At 59.9% G+C, this 13,785-nt stretch overlaps 1 protein-coding gene across 6 annotated transcripts in view; it reads left to right on the top strand.

Moving 5' to 3' along the window:
• Positions 1–13,785, top strand: part of LRP1 (LDL receptor related protein 1) — an 87,781-nt gene that overhangs the window by 61,369 nt on the left and 12,627 nt on the right. For 3 of the 6 annotated variants that reach the window (XM_077788649.2, XM_077788646.2, XM_085563086.1), the window contains 25 exons: positions 42–246; positions 709–901; positions 1,603–1,728; positions 1,813–1,941; positions 2,752–2,871; positions 3,469–3,582; positions 3,943–4,092; positions 4,341–4,478; positions 4,942–5,058; positions 5,237–5,365; positions 5,637–5,759; positions 6,302–6,442; positions 7,231–7,418; positions 7,893–8,076; positions 8,234–8,319; positions 8,574–8,693; positions 9,247–9,434; positions 9,845–10,050; positions 10,201–10,389; positions 10,819–10,967; positions 11,360–11,453; positions 11,733–11,849; positions 11,940–12,059; positions 12,507–12,629; positions 13,347–13,472. In XM_077788649.2, coding sequence (XP_077644775.1) covers positions 42–246; positions 709–901; positions 1,603–1,728; positions 1,813–1,941; positions 2,752–2,871; positions 3,469–3,582; positions 3,943–4,092; positions 4,341–4,478; positions 4,942–5,058; positions 5,237–5,365; positions 5,637–5,759; positions 6,302–6,442; positions 7,231–7,418; positions 7,893–8,076; positions 8,234–8,319; positions 8,574–8,693; positions 9,247–9,434; positions 9,845–10,050; positions 10,201–10,389; positions 10,819–10,967; positions 11,360–11,453; positions 11,733–11,849; positions 11,940–12,059; positions 12,507–12,629; positions 13,347–13,472 — 3,575 coding nt within the window. The remainder of the gene's footprint in view (positions 1–41; positions 247–708; positions 902–1,602; positions 1,729–1,812; positions 1,942–2,751; positions 2,872–3,468; positions 3,583–3,942; positions 4,093–4,340; positions 4,479–4,941; positions 5,059–5,236; positions 5,366–5,636; positions 5,760–6,301; positions 6,443–7,230; positions 7,419–7,892; positions 8,077–8,233; positions 8,320–8,573; positions 8,694–9,246; positions 9,435–9,844; positions 10,051–10,200; positions 10,390–10,818; positions 10,968–11,359; positions 11,454–11,732; positions 11,850–11,939; positions 12,060–12,506; positions 12,630–13,346; positions 13,473–13,785) is intronic. The other 3 variants (XM_077788647.2, XM_077788643.2, XM_077788648.2) reach the window with 2 other exon arrangements.

The raw sequence follows: 13,785 nt of genomic DNA, 5'->3' as shown, positions 1-13,785 counted from the left end.
AGCTGAGGCTCCAAAGCCGCTGTGTGTCCCTCCCCTCCCAGCTTGATGTTCTGGACCAACTGGAACGAGCAGCACCCCAGCATCATGCGGGCCACCCTCTCCGGTGCCAACGTCCTCATCATCATCGACCAGGACATACGGACGCCCAACGGGTTGGCCATCGACCACAAGGCTGAGAAGATTTACTTCTCTGATGCCACCCTGGACAAGATCGAGCGCTGCGAATACGATGGCTCCCATCGCCATGTGAGTCTGAGGCCAGTGAGATGGGGAGGAAAACTGGGGCTGGAGTGTGGTCAGAGGGAAGCAGAGCTGTTCCCGGGGCTGGAGAGGTCAGGCATCCTACTGGGGTGGGTTCCTCCTGCTCCCAGTTGGGCTGTGTCCCTGAGAAGTGAGGACATAGCTTCAAGCTGGACATGAGAAGGAATTTCTTTATGGAAAGGGTTGTTAAACATTGGAAGAGGCTGCGCAGGTTTGTGGTGGAGTCACCATCCCTGGAGGTGTCCAGGGAACTGCTGGACGTGGCACTGAGTGCTCTGGAGGGGGTTGGTCACAGGTTGGACTTGATCATGGAGATCTTTTCCAACCTCAAGGATTCTGTGAAGTGTCCAAGGACAGGTCGGATGGAGCAGCCCTGGGAGGTGTACCTGCCCACGGAGTTTTAGATCCTCTCCAACCCAACCCCTCCCATGATTCTGTGCCCGGCAGGTGATCCTGAAGTCGGAGCCCGTGCACCCTTTTGGCCTGGCCGTGTACGGTGATTACATCTTCTGGACGGATTGGGTGCGCCGGGCCGTGCAGCGCGCCAACAAATACGTGGGCACGGACATGAAGCTGCTGCGCGTGGACATCCCCCAGCAGCCCATGGGCATCATCGCCGTGGCCAACGACACCGACAGCTGTGAGGACCCTCTGGTGTCACCGTGGTGTCCCTGCCCTCTGCCCCTCACCCTGGCAGCAGGCCTGGGGAAGGAACCCATCCCGATGCTCTTCCTGGCTCTTCAGGAATCCATCCCATGGTCCATCATGGTCCTTTGGGAGTCATCCCACTGTCCTTCCTGGCTCTTCAGGAACCCATCCCACTGTCCTTCATGGTCCTTTGGGAACCCATCCCACTGTCCATCGTGGTCCTTTGGGAACCTGTCCCAGTGTCCTTCATGGTCCTTTGGGAGCCCATCCCACTGTCCTTCATGGTCCTTTGGGAACCCATCCCACCATCCTTTCGTGGCTCTTTGAGAAGCTATCTCTCTGTCCATTCTGGCCCTTTGGGAATCCATCCCCCCATCCTTCCCAGCCCTTTGGGAATCATCCCATTGTCCTTCCCAGCTTACTGTTGCCTCCTCGTGACCTTCATGCCAGAGTTGTCCATCCCCAAAACCAATGCAGGCTGAAGACAGAGAGGATTTTCCCTGTCCCTGCTCTTCCCAGGGCATTTCCTTGTAAAATCTGGGGAAACCAGGTGCCTCCAGCCCCCTACACCCTCCATAGCCCCATGGGAAGAGATCCCTGGGGAGGGATCCCTACTTTTTGCCCCAGCAGAGAGGACGAGGAGGAAGGGCTGCTGGGTCCATCCCTGGTGTGACCGCTGTCCCTCTGTCCTAGGCGAGCTGTCCCTGTGCCAGGTGAACAACGGCGGCTGCCAGGACCTGTGCCTGCTCACCCCCAAGGGCCACGTCAACTGCTCCTGCCGCGGGGAGCGGGTCCTGCAGGAGGATTTCACCTGCAAAGGTCAGGGGGGTGGAGGAGCTGAGGGAAGGAAGGGGTGAGGCCGATCTCGGCCTGGCAGAGCTGACGTTGCCGTGCTCTGCCCAGCTGTGAATTCCACCTGCAACGTGCACGAGGAGTTCGAGTGCGGGAACGGCGAATGCATCGACTTCAGCCGCACCTGCGACGGCGTCGTGCACTGCAAGGACAAGTCGGATGAGAAGCAGTCCTACTGCAGTAAGGTTCCTCCTCTTGCTGCCTTGCTCACCCACACACACAGCCCTGCACCCCCAGACACCCTGCCTGAGCTGCCAGCTCAGAGAATCACAGAACAGTTTGGGTTGGAAGGGAACAAAATCAGGGGCTTCCCCTTCGAGGCAACCAAACACATGAGCAGGTGCCTCCACACAGCCTTGCAAGGTCTGTCCCTCGTTAATTAGTCTTAGAAACCTCTTCCAGTTTGCCATTAAATCTCAAAGAGGATGGAGGCAAAAACTAAAAGGATGGAAGGCAGGATTCACAGCACTCCAGTAAATCAATCCTTTTTCCTATGTTCAAGGTCATGGAATCATGGAATGGTTTGGGTTGGGAGGGACCTTAAAGCTCATCTCACTTCACCCTGGGACATCTTCCACTAGCCCAGGCACATCCAACTTGCTCCAAGCCACATCCAGCCCGGCCTTGGACATTGCCAGGGTTACTCAGCAAAGGGCACAAGGACTCCAGGGTGTCCTTCCATCCCTCATGTGCACGCAGTCCCTCCTGCCCTCCCAGAGCTTCACCCAGCCAGGCTTTAAGGTCTCCAGAGCTTTCCCAGTGTTGGGGACGTGCTGGAGAGCAGCAGGAACCCCAGAGCTGAGCCAGCGGGGTCTACAGCACCCTCACACACCAGCCCTCACCCCTCTGCACGAGGGAGTGGCTTCCTGCTCCCGCTCTGTGGTTTCTTCCCCTGCTGGAAGGTCCCCAAGGATCTGAGACCCTCAGGGGTGCTTGCCCTCCTTCTACTCACCTTCTCCTCTTCCTCTTCCTCCTCTTCCTCCCTGGCAGGCAGCCGCAAGTGCAAGAAGGGCTACCTGCACTGCATGAACGGGCGCTGCGTCGCCAGTCGCTACTGGTGCGACGGGGTGGACAACTGCGGGGACAACTCGGACGAGGTGCCTTGCAACAGTGAGTGTCTGCCTGGCACCCGGCCAGCCCCTGCCAGGGCTCCGTCAGCTGCCTGGGACAGGGACAGCGGCTGCAGGAGGGAGTTACCGTCAGCTTGACAGGAGCAGAGCAGAGCCAGGGCTTAACGGAGAGTCAAGGTCAAGCTTGTGCTGTTTGTAAAGCTGACAGAGCGACAGCTGAGAGGAAAAACTCCCGGGCATGGGCACGCGGCACCCGGCGAGAGTGGTTTGACAGCCAGGAGGGGCACAGGGTGTCGTGTCACTGCTCCTTGTGGCTCCCAGGCATCCCCTTAGGGGGCTGCAGGATGGGTCTGCTCGGTTCCAAACTGACAGGAGCAGTTGGGAGCTTCTCAGAATCCTGCCCGGGTCTGGTTGTGCCAGGGAGAGGGGCTCAGGCTGCCAGGCAGGTTGTGAGCCAGGAGGTGCCAGGTCTCATCCAGAAGCATCTGAGCATCCCAGAGCTGCATGGACGGGGTGGGGGGTGTGTGTGGGGTGTGGGTGCCTTTCCACAGCACCAGTGGGTGCCCTGGGGTGAGTGTGAATGTGGGGTTGCCCCCACCCTGCCTCATTGACTGTGGGGGCTTCTTGCCCCTGGCAGAAACCAGCTGTGCTGCGACCGAGTTCCGCTGCCGGGACGGGACCTGCATCGGGAATTCCAGCCGCTGCAACCAGTTCATCGACTGCGAGGATGCATCTGATGAAATGAACTGCAGTGAGTGCCCAGAGCTGCTCCCCCAGCCCCTCCTCAGCTCTGCAGATGCTCTCGGTGCTGGCGGCAGGGACCTGGGGCTTTGGGATTTGGGCTGAGGAGGGAGGGAGGAGGGTCCTGCTCCTGTCCTGGCGTGAGGCAGCCACAGCCCACCCCTGCAGCCCCCCTGTGCCGTGCTGAGCACCCCAGCAGCTGCTGGATCCCTGCAGCTCTGGCCATGTGTGGGGCTCACCTGGGGGTGTGTGGCGTGTGGTGGGCTCCGGCAGCAGGGCAGGGGTCGGTGCCACGTGGTGGAGCCAGACCAGGGGGCTTCTGCCGTGGTTCCTGCTGCGTCACCGGGGCTTCTGCTGTGATTCCTCTCAGCTGCCACCGACTGCAGCAGCTACTTCAGGCTGGGGGTGAAAGGCACCACGTTCCAGAAGTGTGAGCACACGTCCCTGTGCTACGCGCCCAGCTGGGTGTGTGACGGCGCCAACGACTGCGGCGATTACTCGGACGAGCGCAACTGCCCCGGTGAGAGCAGGAGAGCAGAGGGGGCTCTGGGGGCAGGAATGACCCTTTGGGGTCTGCTTGGGTTGTAGAGGCTTTGTCTGCCCACTGGGACTTGTCCCCTGCTCGTGTGGCTCCCACACAGATGGTGCCACAGGGATTTGGGATGTGGCACCTCAGGGGGATTTTGGGGAGGAAACCTTCAGTTCTGGGCTGGGAGGAGGCAGGACGTGGCCATGCCATCATCCTCACTTGATGTTTCCATCACAAAGTAGGTGGGAGGAAGCCCAAATGTCCATCCAACTACTTTGCCTGCCCGAGCGGGAGGTGCATCCCCATGACCTGGACCTGTGACAAGGAGGACGACTGCGAGAATGGCGAAGATGAGATGCAGTGCAGTGAGCGGCAGGGTGGGGACAATCAGGATTTGGGCTTGGGCACGGGGTGGTGCTGGAGGGTGGGCAGGACCCTCTTCTCTCCCTGACATCCATTTTCCAAGGACGGACCCGAGATTTTTCCCCCTCTGTGGTTTTACTCCACTCTTGGGCTTTTAAATGTGACCAGTGTAAATGTTCTCATGTGCTGATTTGCTCGGCACATGCACAAGTGTCCGTGGCCCTTTTAAATGGGACCAGTTGTGGCTCCCTTCAGTTGTGTTTTTAGTTCTAACCTTCTGTAACAAACCCCAAACAGTGCTCAGGAGCTGGGGATCTTCCTCAGGTCCAGCAAAAGCTGTGGGACCACAAGTGGTACCCCCAACACCCCCCTGGGCTCCTGGAGCCCGGCTGGCCCAGCCTGGCCATGTTCTGCTGGTGTTTCCTGCCTTTTATCACCTTGCTTTGACCCCCATCTCCTCCTCTTCTCCTCTCCCAGACAAGTTCTGCTACCCCGTGCAGTTCGAGTGCAACAACCACCGCTGCATCTCCAAGCTCTGGGTGTGCGACGGGGCCGATGACTGCGGGGACGGCTCCGACGAGGACAGTCGCTGCCGTGAGTCTCCTCCAGCCCTTCTCCCCCTCTCAGTCCCTGCCTGCTCCATCCCCGCGTTCCTGCATCCATGTTCCTGCCTCTTCCCAACCCTTCTCCCACCCGAGCTCTGCATCCTGGGGCTCCCCAGAGCTTCCAGCAGTGGGGTGTCCGGACTCCATCCTGCTCCTCCCTTCCCCAGGGCTGACCACCTGCAGCTCAGGATCCTTCCAGTGCCCGGGCACGTACGTGTGCGTGCCGGAGCGCTGGCTCTGTGACGGGGACAAGGACTGTGCTGACGGGGCCGATGAGACCCTCGCTGCTGGCTGCTGTGAGTGCCCGAGGCAGGGGCTGGGGGGCTGGGGGGGCCGGGGGGCTGGGGATGTGGGGTTCTGGGGATGTGGGGGGCTCAGGAGGTAGGAGGCTGGGGAGGCCGGGGGCTGGGGGGCCAGGGGTTGGGGATGTGAGATTCTGGGGATGTGGGATTCTGGGGATGTGGGGAGCTGGGGATGTGGGGGGCTGGGGATGTGGAGTTCTGGGGATGTGGGGGGCTCGGGAGGCCGGGGCCTGGCGGTGCTGACGGTGCTGCTGCCCTGTTGCAGTGTACAACAACACCTGTGAGGAGCGGGAGTTCATGTGTGGGAACCGGCAGTGCATCCCCAAGCACTTCGTCTGCGACCACGACGACGACTGCGGCGACGGCTCCGACGAGTCTCCGGAATGTGGTGGGTGTCTGTGGGACCCTGGGGACCAACCCGGCTGGGACCTGCCAGGCTTTGGGACCCTGGGAGGGTCTTCGTCATCGTGGAGGGGTTTGGTGTGAGTGTGGTGAGAGGGAAGCCAGAGAGGGAGCAGAAGGGGATTGTTAGTGGAGAGCAGCCCCCCAGCCCTGACACAGAGATCTAAACCCACAGAGATCCAAACCCACAGAGATCCAAACGCACAGAAAGATCCAAATGCACAGAAAGATCCAAACCCACAGAGATCCAAACCCACAGAAAGATTCAAACTCACAGAAAGATCCAAACCCACAGAGATCCAAACCCCCAGAGATCCAAACCCACATGGTGTGAGTGCAGGGCAGCCCTGTCCCTGTCCCAGTCCCTGTCCCTGTCCCTGTCCCTGTCCCTGTCCCTGCCCCTGTCCCTGCCAGCAGCTCGGGAAGGTTTGGCTCCGTGGTGCCTCTCTGTCTCTCTGAGCGGCTCCACGGGGCCGGTGGAAGCTTCTGGAAGGTGGGATGCTGGCTGAGCCCCTCACCCTCCCTCAGAGTACCCCACCTGTGGCCCCCACGAGTTCCGCTGTCAGAACGGCCGCTGCCTCAGCAACCGGCAGTGGGAGTGCGACGGGGAGTTCGACTGCCACGACCACTCGGACGAGGCGCCCAAGAACCCGCGCTGCAGCAGCCCAGGTACCTGCTGGGGTCACACCGGGGTCCGGGGGGGACCCCAGCTGTGAGAACCCCAGCCTTGCTCTGGGGTCCCATGTGGTGGTGAAATTCCTCCTCCAACCCGTGATTCTAAAGAAAAACTGCACAGGCTCTTGTTGTTTGGTCTCAAGGCAGTTTATTGCGAGTTATCGAAAAGATTTTCTCCTTGAGCTGCTGTGGTTTGCTCAGCAGCTCAGACAGAGACACACACACACCCTGACATCCTCTCTGTCTGCTGTCTTCTTCTTCTCTCCCCCCACCCAGGGCTGCTGCTAGCTTTTATATGATATATTACGTATTACATGTTTATAGTTTTCCCCCAATACCTACTACCTATATTACAAAGTGCTTTTCTACTCTAAACCAATCTGTGAGTGCCAACATCCCCAAGAACATGGAGGCAAGGAAGAAGAAGGAGGAAGAACAGGATCAACCCACTTTCCTCCATCTTAGAACTTCTGACCCCCATGTACAAAGTAAAACCCCCCTGTACAGGTGTTAAAACCCCCCTGTACAATACTAAAAAAATTTCCCCTCTGTTTTGTAACTACTTTTACTATCCTATCTAACCTTTTGTGACTGCTTGTTCCACCTCCAAAGTTGGTAACTCATTCCATGGCTCAAACTCAAAATCACAGCTGTTTCCAGCTGCCTGCCAGGGTCTAAAATGCTTCTGAGCAAGGCCTAGAACCTCTAGAAATGTCTGAGAGACATTCTGAGTTCGAACACCCAGCCACCCCCCGGTGACCACTGCCACCTCCTCTCTGCAGAAAACAAGTGCAACGACTCCTTCTTCCTCTGCAAGAACGGGAATTGCATCTCCGAGGCGCTGCTCTGCGACAACAACAACGACTGCGCCGACGGCTCTGACGAGCTCAACTGCTTCATCAACGAGTGCCTCAACAAGAAGCTGAGTGGCTGCTCCCAGGAGTGTGAGGACCTCAAGATCGGGTACAAGGTAGGGGTCCACGGGGTGGGGGGCTGGCTGCAGAGGTCATAGAATTACAGGAAGGGACCTAAAATCATTGCTGAAGTCCAACTCCAGCTCCTGCATGGGAGATCTCAGCAGTCTCACCCTGTGCCTGAGAGTTGTCCAAATGCTCCTGGAGCTCTGGTAGCCTTGGGGCTGTGCCAGCCAGCAGTGCCTGACCACCCTCTGGGGGAAGAACCTTTTCCTGATATCCAGCCTGAACCTCCCCCTGGCACAGCTCCTGCTGTTCCCTCTCCTTCCTCCTCCGCAGACGTGAGGGCTGTGTCTGTCCTGTGCCAGCTGGGCCAGGGACGTGACACGGGCGCTTCAGGCACTGTCTGCGCATCTCAGCTGTCCTTGCTGAGTCTGCGTGTCCCCTGGTGGCACTTGTCACCTCCTAGCACCTGCCACCTCCCAGCGAGGGCCTCGGAGGTGTCTGACAGCTCGGGGTTGCTCCTGCAGTGCAGATGCCGTCCCGGCTTCCGGCTGAAGGACGACGGGAAGACGTGCATCGACATCGACGAGTGCTCCACCACCTACCCCTGCAGCCAGAAATGCATCAACACCCTGGGCAGCTTCAAGTGCCTCTGCACCGAGGGCTACAAGCTCAGACCCGACAACCCCACCAGCTGCAAGGCTGTCACGGGTGAGAGCCACCACGTTCCTGCTGACCGTGGAGTTGGAGGGTGAAGTGGCTGCCTCCAGCTCCTGAGGGAGTGGGGCTGGGAGGGTAGCAGGTCTGCAAGGCTGTGCCCACGTCCCAGCGGTGCTGCCCTGCCACTTTTCCCTCTTTCCCCCTGCAGATGAAGAGCCTTTCCTCATCTTCGCCAACCGCTACTATCTGCGGAAGCTCAACCTGGACGGCTCCAACTACACTCTGCTCAAGCAGGTGCGGGGTGAGCTGGGAGCAGGAGGCACAGCAGCCCCGTGTGGCTGGGATTTGGGGATGGGGCAGGCCCTGAAGGACACAGCAGCTGCCAGCTGAGGAGTTTGGGCTCTCGGGGAATGGTAGATCCATCTAAATGTCAGGAGGTCACTGTGAGCGAGGAGCAGACAGGGAGGGTGTGTGGGGTCTGTAAAACCCCCCAGAGGCCGTGCCAGCCACTGAGGCTGCTGCAACCCTTCTCCCTCCCTGCTCTCCAGGGGCTGAACAACGCCGTGGCTCTGGATTTCGACTACCGGGAGCAGATGATCTACTGGACAGATGTCACCACGCAGGGCAGCATGATCCGCCGCATGCACATCAACGGCAGCAACGTCCAGGTGAGGGCCTGGGCACCCCTGGGGCACCCCTGGGGCACCCCTGGGCTGGGCAGCCAGGCCTCACCCACCTCCTGTCCCGCTGTGGGGTCATCACTGGGCTTTGGGAGTCAGCTCCCGTTGCTGTGGGGTGTTTTGCAGCCCCACCTCAAGCAGGGGCGGGCTCCACACCGCCCTGAAATGTGGGACAAGGAAGTTTGGGGGAAGAGTCACGGAGTTCTGGAATTATTTGGGTCAGAAGGGATCTTAAAGTTCATCCAGTTTCACTCCCCTGCCATGGGCAGGGACATCTTGCACTATCCCAGGTTGCTCCAAGCCCCATCCAACCTGGCCTTGGACACTTCCAGGGATCCAGGTCAGCCACAGCTTCTCTGGGCAACCTGTGCCAGGGCCTCCCCACCCTCACAGGGTGGAATTTTCTTCCCAAAATCCCATCTCAACCTAAGAGGGGAGTGAGGAAGAAGATTTGAGCTGGGGAGGGGGATGCTGTCGCCCCTGAGACATCAGGGCTTGGTTGTCTCTGCTCAGCCCTGTCACCTCTTCCTCCTCCTGGCAGGTCCTTCACCGCACGGGGCTCAGCAACCCCGACGGGCTGGCTGTGGACTGGGTGGGAGGAAACCTCTACTGGTGTGACAAGGGCCGGGACACCATCGAGGTGTCGAAGCTCAACGGCGCGTACCGCACCGTGCTGGTCAACTCGGGCCTGCGCGAGCCCCGCGCGCTCGTGGTGGATGTGCAGAATGGGTGAGAGCCTGGGGGACGTGGGCCTGCTGCTCTGCTCTGCTCTGGGAGCTGTGGTCACCTTGCTGTAGTTCCAGAGGTTGGGAGATAGGATGAAGCCTTTCCTCTTGGCCTCTGCGACGCCGGGATGCTTTTCCCTACCCTGTGCCCGTGCGCCTCCATTTATCACAGAGTCACGGGGTGGTTTGGGGTGGAAGGGATCTTAAAGACCATCTTGTTCCACCCCACTGCTGTGGGCAGTCACCTTCCACCATCCCAGGTTGCTCTGAGCCCCATCCAACCTTGGACACTTCCAGGGATGGGGCAGGCATGACTTCTCTGGGCATCCTGCGCCAGGGCCTCACCACCCTCATGGGGAGAAATTTCTGTGGTTTCCAGCTCAGCATCTCCCTGCTCTTGCGTTTCACCCCCAGCTACCTCTACTGGACGGACTGGGGGGACCACTCTCTCATCGGGAAGATCGGCATGGATGGCACCAACCGCAGCGTCATCGTGGACACCAAAATCACCTGGCCCAACGGCCTCACCTTGGACTACATCAACAGCAGGATCTACTGGGCCGATGCCCGCGAGGACTACATCGAGTTTGCCAGCCTGGACGGCTCCAACCGGCACACGGGTGAGGGCGCCGGGGATCCCGGCGTGCCCGCTGGGGCTCGGGGCTGCTGGGGACAGTCCCCAGCCCTGGCCACTCCTCTGGGGCCAGGCTGCTTCCTCATGGGAGGGGAACAACGCGTGGCCCTTCGCTGAGCGCCTGCTCCGCTCGCAGTGCTGAGCCAGGACATCCCACACATCTTCGCGCTCACCCTCTTCGAGGATTTCATCTACTGGACTGACTGGGAGACCAAGTCCATCAACCGGGCCCACAAGACAACGGGAGCCAACAAGACGCTGCTGATCAGCACCTTGCACCGGCCCATGGACATCCACATCTACCACCCCTACCGCCAGCCTGACGGTGAGCAGTGTGGGGAGAGGATTTGTAGAGAATTCCCAAAGCCCGACAGAAGGCTCACACGGCGTGCATCTGTATGCAAACCTCGAGATAAGAAATGCTGACTTAGAAATGCCGTGGAATAGGATGGACGTTGTTGAGAGAGAAATGGAACTAGAAACAAGTTTCATAGAGTGGCCTTGCAAATAAGACTGGATGCTTTAGAGAAATAGAAGTACAAATGCATTTCTCACAGAGCACGGCTTGGGGGTGCTGGGGAACCACCCCAGGAAAGGGACATGGGGGGACACCAGGTCTGTCCAGGGGAGCAGGAGCAGGGTGACAAGGGTCTTGCTGCTCCCATGCCACCCAGAGGGTGGCATGGGAGCAGCAAGACCCTTGTCACCCTGCCCCAGCTTGGTCTGACTTGCTGTTGTTCCCTGCTCTCCCCAGTTCCCAACCATCCCTGCAAGACCAACAACGGTGGCTGCAGCAACCTCTGCCTGCTCTCGCCGGGCGGGGGGCACAAGTGTGCCTGTCCCACCAACTTCTACCTGGGCAGCGATGGCAAAACCTGCGTGTCCAACTGCACTGCCAGCCAGGTGAGCCCCTGCCTGCCTGTCCCTGCCTGTCCCTGCCTGTCCCTGCCTGCCTGGATATTCCCCATGCCTGTGTCCCTCCTGCCATGATTTCTCCAGGGGTGATGGGATCTCATACAGTCTTCTGTGGGTGCAGGCAGCACCTCCCTCCTGTGGCACTTCATGTCTGGGGGTGTCCAGGCGAGCCAGAGACCCTCCAGCTCTGGAATGTTCTGCCCTTCTCCTCGAAGCCCAGGGCCTGGGTGGGGTTAAGGCTTTGCTCTGGGTCAGGATTTGGGAATACCTGGGGGGGGACAGCACAGAATCGGTGCCCTTGCGTGAGCTCACTGGGATGAAATCTTTTGGGGTCCCCCCTCCCCATCCCGAACCACTCCATGAGCTCCTCCGTCCATCAGTTTGTCTGCAAGAACGACAAGTGCATCCCTTTCTGGTGGAAATGCGACACCGAGGACGACTGTGGGGACCGGTCGGACGAGCCGGAGGATTGCCGTGAGTGCCGGGGGGTGACACAGCCCCCCCGTGTCCCAGCACCCCATGGCTCTTGGGACAGCCCCGTGGAGGGGAGGGTCAGCCCAATCACAGGGTTCAGGGAGCAGTGGGACACATCAGCCCCTGTGTCGGGGTTGTCCCATGGAGCAGGGCCCAAGCCCAGAGTTGCATGCCGGGTCCCTGCAGGGTACCCCAGAGGGGTGGAGCAGGGGTTTGAGGTTGAGGTGTGCCCTGAAAATGTTCCTCAGAGCAAACCTGTGGCTCTGTGTTACCCCACAGCTGAGTTCAAGTGCAGGCCAGGGCAGTTCCAGTGCTCCACAGGGATCTGCACCAACCCGGCCTTCATCTGCGACGGCGACAACGACTGCCAGGACAACTCGGACGAGGCCAACTGTGGTAGGTTCCCCGTGTCCCCTTGTGACCTCCAGGCCTCCACGGCGTGGAGCTGCAGCCTGCCAGCCCCTGACTGTGCCACCTCTTCCCCAGACATCCATGTCTGCCTGCCCAGCCAGTTCAAGTGCACCAACACCAACCGCTGCATCCCCGGCATCTTCCGCTGCAACGGGCAGGACAACTGCGGGGACGGCGAGGACGAGAAGGACTGTCGTGAGTGGGGGGGCTCAGGGTGTCAGATGGGAGCAAGTGTGGGTCAGACTGAGGGGCTCAGGTCTGTATCTCGGGCTGTTTGGCTCCCTGGGTTGCCCCAGGGCTTTCTCCATACCCCTGGTTTCTGCAGACCCTCTGTCCCCATCACCCCTACAGACGCTGCTGTTTCCTAGTGGGAATGAAATCCTTAAGTCCCTTGAAGTGGGTTTGGGCTGAGCCTCTCGCCCAGCTGAGAGATCTGGTGGCCTCTGCCCTGTGCCCCCATAGCTTGGAGTCTTCTGGGGCCATTTTATGGCTCTGCTCCATCTCCTCCACTGAGCACAGCAGCTCCAGTGATTCCTGGAGCATCCACGCACCTCTCAACCCCACAGCTGCTTTTTGGGGAAAGGGGTGGCTGCTCCCTGCCTGCCCTCCTGCCCTTCCTGACACCCCTTCTCCCTCCTGCAGCGGAGGTGACCTGTGCCCCCAACCAGTTCCAGTGTGCCATCACCAAGCGCTGCATCCCCCGTGTCTGGGTCTGTGACCGTGACAACGACTGCGTGGACGGCTCCGATGAACCTGCTAACTGCAGTAAGGGACCTGGCTGGGGAGGGGGTTCTGCTCACCTCTAAAATACCCACACGGGGCACCTCTGTGTGCTGGTGGGCTGGCAGGTCCCTGCTCAGTCCCTGCTTGGTCCCTACTTGGTCCCTGCTCTGTCTCTGCTCAGTCCTCCTTGGTCCCTACTTGGTCTTTGCTCAGTCCCTGCTCAGTTCCTGCTCAACTCTGGAGATGCTCCTGCTCTCGGTGCTGGCAGCAGGGACCTGGGGCTTTGGGACCTCAGTCCCTGCTCAGTCCCTGCTCAGTCCCTGCTCAGTTCTACCTCAGTCCCTGCTCAGTCCCTGCTCAGTTTACTCCAATCCCTGCTCAGTTTTACCCCAATCCCTGCTCAGTTTTACCCCAATCCCTCCTCAGTCCCTGCTCAGTTTTACTCCAATCCCTCCTCAGTTCCTGCCCAGTTTACCCCAATCCCTGCTCAGTCCCTGCCCAGTTTACTCCAGTCCCTGCTCAGTCCCTGCTCAGTTTTACCCCAATCCCTGCTCAGTCCCTGTGGGCAGGGGATGATGGTGTTGGTGTCTCTGTCTGGAGCTGTCCTGCTGGGATCCTCCTCCCCCTGACCTCTCCCTGGAGAGCTGCTTGGGAGGCAGGGGGATCTCCCCCAGCTCCAGGCTGTTGATCAGCCCTGCAGAGAGCAGCACACTCCTGACCAGTGCTGATCCCTGCCCTGTGTCACTTTGTCCCCTCCAGCACAAATGACCTGTGGCGTGGACGAGTTCCGGTGCAAGGACTCGGGCCGGTGCATCCCGGCACGCTGGAAGTGTGACGGGGAGGACGATTGTGGGGATGGATCCGATGAGCCCAAGGAGGAATGCGGTGAGCAGGGGCCCCCAGGGGCCCTGGGGACAAGCCACTGTCATCCTGTGTCCCTGTTCCCTGAGGGAAAGGCTGGCCTGGTACTGTCTGTCTCCTCTGGGGTGCCCCAAAAGTTCCAGCCGCTCCTTTTCGGAGTGGCGTGGGCAGGGCTGGGTTGGAGGGAGGGCAGGGCAGTGCTGACCTCTGTCCTTGTCCCGTTCCTCCCCTCATTTGGGGCAGTGCTGATCTCTTCCCTGTCCCATATCTCCCATTGTGCAGGGCAGTGCTGACTCCTGTCGCTGTCCCCATTCTGTCCCCTTGTGTGGGGTGGTGC

The sequence above is a fragment of the Lonchura striata genome, chromosome 29 (assembly GCF_050655825.1).
Source record: "Lonchura striata isolate lonStrDom1 chromosome 29, ASM5065582v1, whole genome shotgun sequence".
Lineage (NCBI taxonomy): Eukaryota > Metazoa > Chordata > Aves > Passeriformes > Estrildidae > Lonchura > Lonchura striata.
The sequence above is the reverse complement of the archived record's forward strand: the minus strand, read 5'-3'. Positions and strand labels throughout refer to the sequence as shown.